Consider the following 2,631-nt stretch of genomic DNA (forward strand, 5'->3'; position numbering starts at 1 on the left):
CCTGTAGTCCCTGCTACTCAGGAGGCTGAGGCAGGAGAATCGCTTGAACCTGGGAAGTGGAGGTTGCAGTGAGCCGAGATTGTGCCACTGCACTCCAACTTGGGCAACAGAGTGAGACTTTGTCTCAAAAAAAAAAAGAGTTTGGAGGCGTAAACCTGTTATTTAGGAGAAAAAAAATTATAAGATTTTTGTCTTTGCCGTGATTGAGTAATAATAGTGGTTTAGGGGCCTGGTGCAGTGGCTCACTCCTGCAGTCCCAGAACTTTGGGAGGCTGAAGTGGGAGGATTGCTTGAGCCTAGAAGTTCGCGACCAGCCTGGGCAATGTGGCAAAACCCCATCTCTACAAAAATACGTGGGTGCAGTGGCATACGCCTATAGTCCTAGCTCTTTGGGGGGCTGAGGTGTGAGGATCGCTTGAGCCCAGGAGGTTGAGGCTGCAGTGAGCCATAATCCTGCCACTGCACTACAGCCTGGGTGACAGAGTGAGACCCTGTCTCAAAAAGTGGTTTAATGTTTATGCTCTTCCTCCTGTAGCACTGGGTGTTTGATACACTGTTGTGGAAATTTTTTTTTTTCAATTAATGGTGATACTTTTTTTCCTCTTGAAAAGTGAAAATGAAATATTTAGCTTAGAAAAACAATGTATGAGCTAAGGAAAAAAAAACCTTTGCTGTTTAATGGTTGGGCTGGAAGGCCAACCATTTCCCAAGGCTGGGAAGCATTTGGGATGAATTTTACCTGTCTATAGTTGTAGTGACTGCTTGGCACACATTTGTCTTCTTATGTTAGAGAATAAGCATATGTTAGCTAAACTAGTTGTTTTTTTCTCTCTTTTTAGATGTCCGTAGGAGAATTGAACTTATTCAGGATTTTGAAATGCCTACTGTATGTACCACTATTAAGGTGTCAAAAGACGGACAGTACATTTTAGCAACTGGTAAGCATCTTTTTGGTTATGATTTCCATGCGTTTTGTACCAGGAAATGCTGTGATGGGAAAGGTTTTTGTTGTTGTTGTTGTTTTTTTAAACCATAATATTTTATTATAAAAAACTTAAAACGCACAGAAATATTGAAGAAATTGTAAACACCCATTTAACTACTACCTAAATTCTGCAGTAAATAGTTTCCTCTGCAGTATTTGATTTATCCCATGCGTCTGTCTCTTTGTTCATACATCAGTCCATCTTGTTTCTGCGATGCATATCAGTGTAAGTTGAAGATACCAGTGTACTTCACCCCAAAACACCTTAGCATGTATATCATTAGCTGGAGTTCAGTATTTATCAATATTTACTTATGGCTTTTTTCAAGATAAATTTAAATTGGTGAAATGCACAGATCCTAAGTTTACCGTTTGATTAGTTTTGACAAATGCACATGCTTGTGTAACTCAAAGCTCTATCAAGATACAGAACGTTTTTTTCCTGCAGAAAATGTCTCCCACTCGTGCAGAGACAACCATTGCTGATTTTTTTCAGTATAGACAAGTTTAGCCTGTTTTAGAACTTAATATAAATGTAGTCATACACTGTATGTTCTTACTCTGTGAGACTTATTTCATGTAGGATTTTGTATTTGAGATTCATACATGTTGTCATATGTGTCAATAGCTTCTTTTTTTTAATTACCAAAAAATATTATTATATGACTAAACCACAGTTTATTTACTCATTCTCCGTGTAGTGAGCACCTGGGCTATTTTCATTCAGTTTTTTAGCTATTACTAATAAAACACTATGAACAATTGCATAGAAGTCTGTTTTGTGGGTATATGCTTTCATGTCTTTGGTAAATACCTAGGAGTGGAATTTTTGGGTCCTAGGTAGGTGTATGTTTAGTAATCTGGGAAACTTCCAAGTCTTTCCCCAAAGTGGTCATATCATTTGCACTCCTACTAACAATGAATGAGAGTTTCAGGAAAGGTCACTTATAACATGATTTTCTGTATAATGTACTAATTTTTTAAAATATCCCTAAGATTTTACATTAACAGTATTTATCATTATCAAAAAATCATGAAATATAGAGAACTTTTACTGTGTTGGAGTGTTGAACAGTGTCACCCAACCTTTAGTGGTTGTGATTTTGGTGCATTAGTCCTGTGTATTGTCCAAACATTTTTTGCTGGTATCAGTATTCCTTTTCCAACCACTTTCTTTTTGGTAACACCTTTTATACCCACACAGGCCAGTCTCTTTTGCTTTGTGTTAATGATTACCTCAGTACTAACTAACACTATCTACATCTCTTAGTCTTCAGTTTTATGTTCAGAAACTGGTAAAAAAAAATTGAGGAAATCTAAGATATATGGACACCCTTATTGAAGACTAGAAGAAACTTAAATTTTCTTCATTTTATAGATCCAGAGATATTAAGTGACTTGTCTAAGCTCACAGATCTAGTACTTAAGAAAGCTAGGATACAGATTTGTTAAATGACACTTTCTTTTATGAAATCATCCTCTATTTCTATGCAAAATTGGTGGCTTTTCTACTTCTTTTGTTTTTGTTTTTGTTTTTGTTTTAAACAGAGTCTCACTCTGTCACCCATTCTGGAGTGCAGTGGCATGATTTTGGCTGACTGCAGCCACTGCCTCCCGGGTTCAAGCGATTCTCCTGCGTCAGTCTG

At 37.2% G+C, this 2,631-nt stretch overlaps 1 protein-coding gene across 1 annotated transcript in view; it reads left to right on the forward strand.

Moving 5' to 3' along the window:
- LOC105508816 (nucleolar protein 10-like) overlaps window positions 1-2,631 on the forward strand; it is a gene marked incomplete at both ends in the record, with an annotated part of 14,257 nt that overhangs the window by 389 nt on the left and 11,237 nt on the right. Inside the window, one exon of the mRNA XM_011937748.1 lies at window positions 840-938. Coding sequence (XP_011793138.1) covers window positions 840-938 — 99 coding nt within the window. The remainder of the gene's footprint in view (window positions 1-839; window positions 939-2,631) is intronic.

The sequence above is a fragment of the Colobus angolensis genome, unplaced genomic scaffold (assembly GCF_000951035.1).
Source record: "Colobus angolensis palliatus isolate OR3802 unplaced genomic scaffold, Cang.pa_1.0 Scaffold1686, whole genome shotgun sequence".
Lineage (NCBI taxonomy): Eukaryota > Metazoa > Chordata > Mammalia > Primates > Cercopithecidae > Colobus > Colobus angolensis.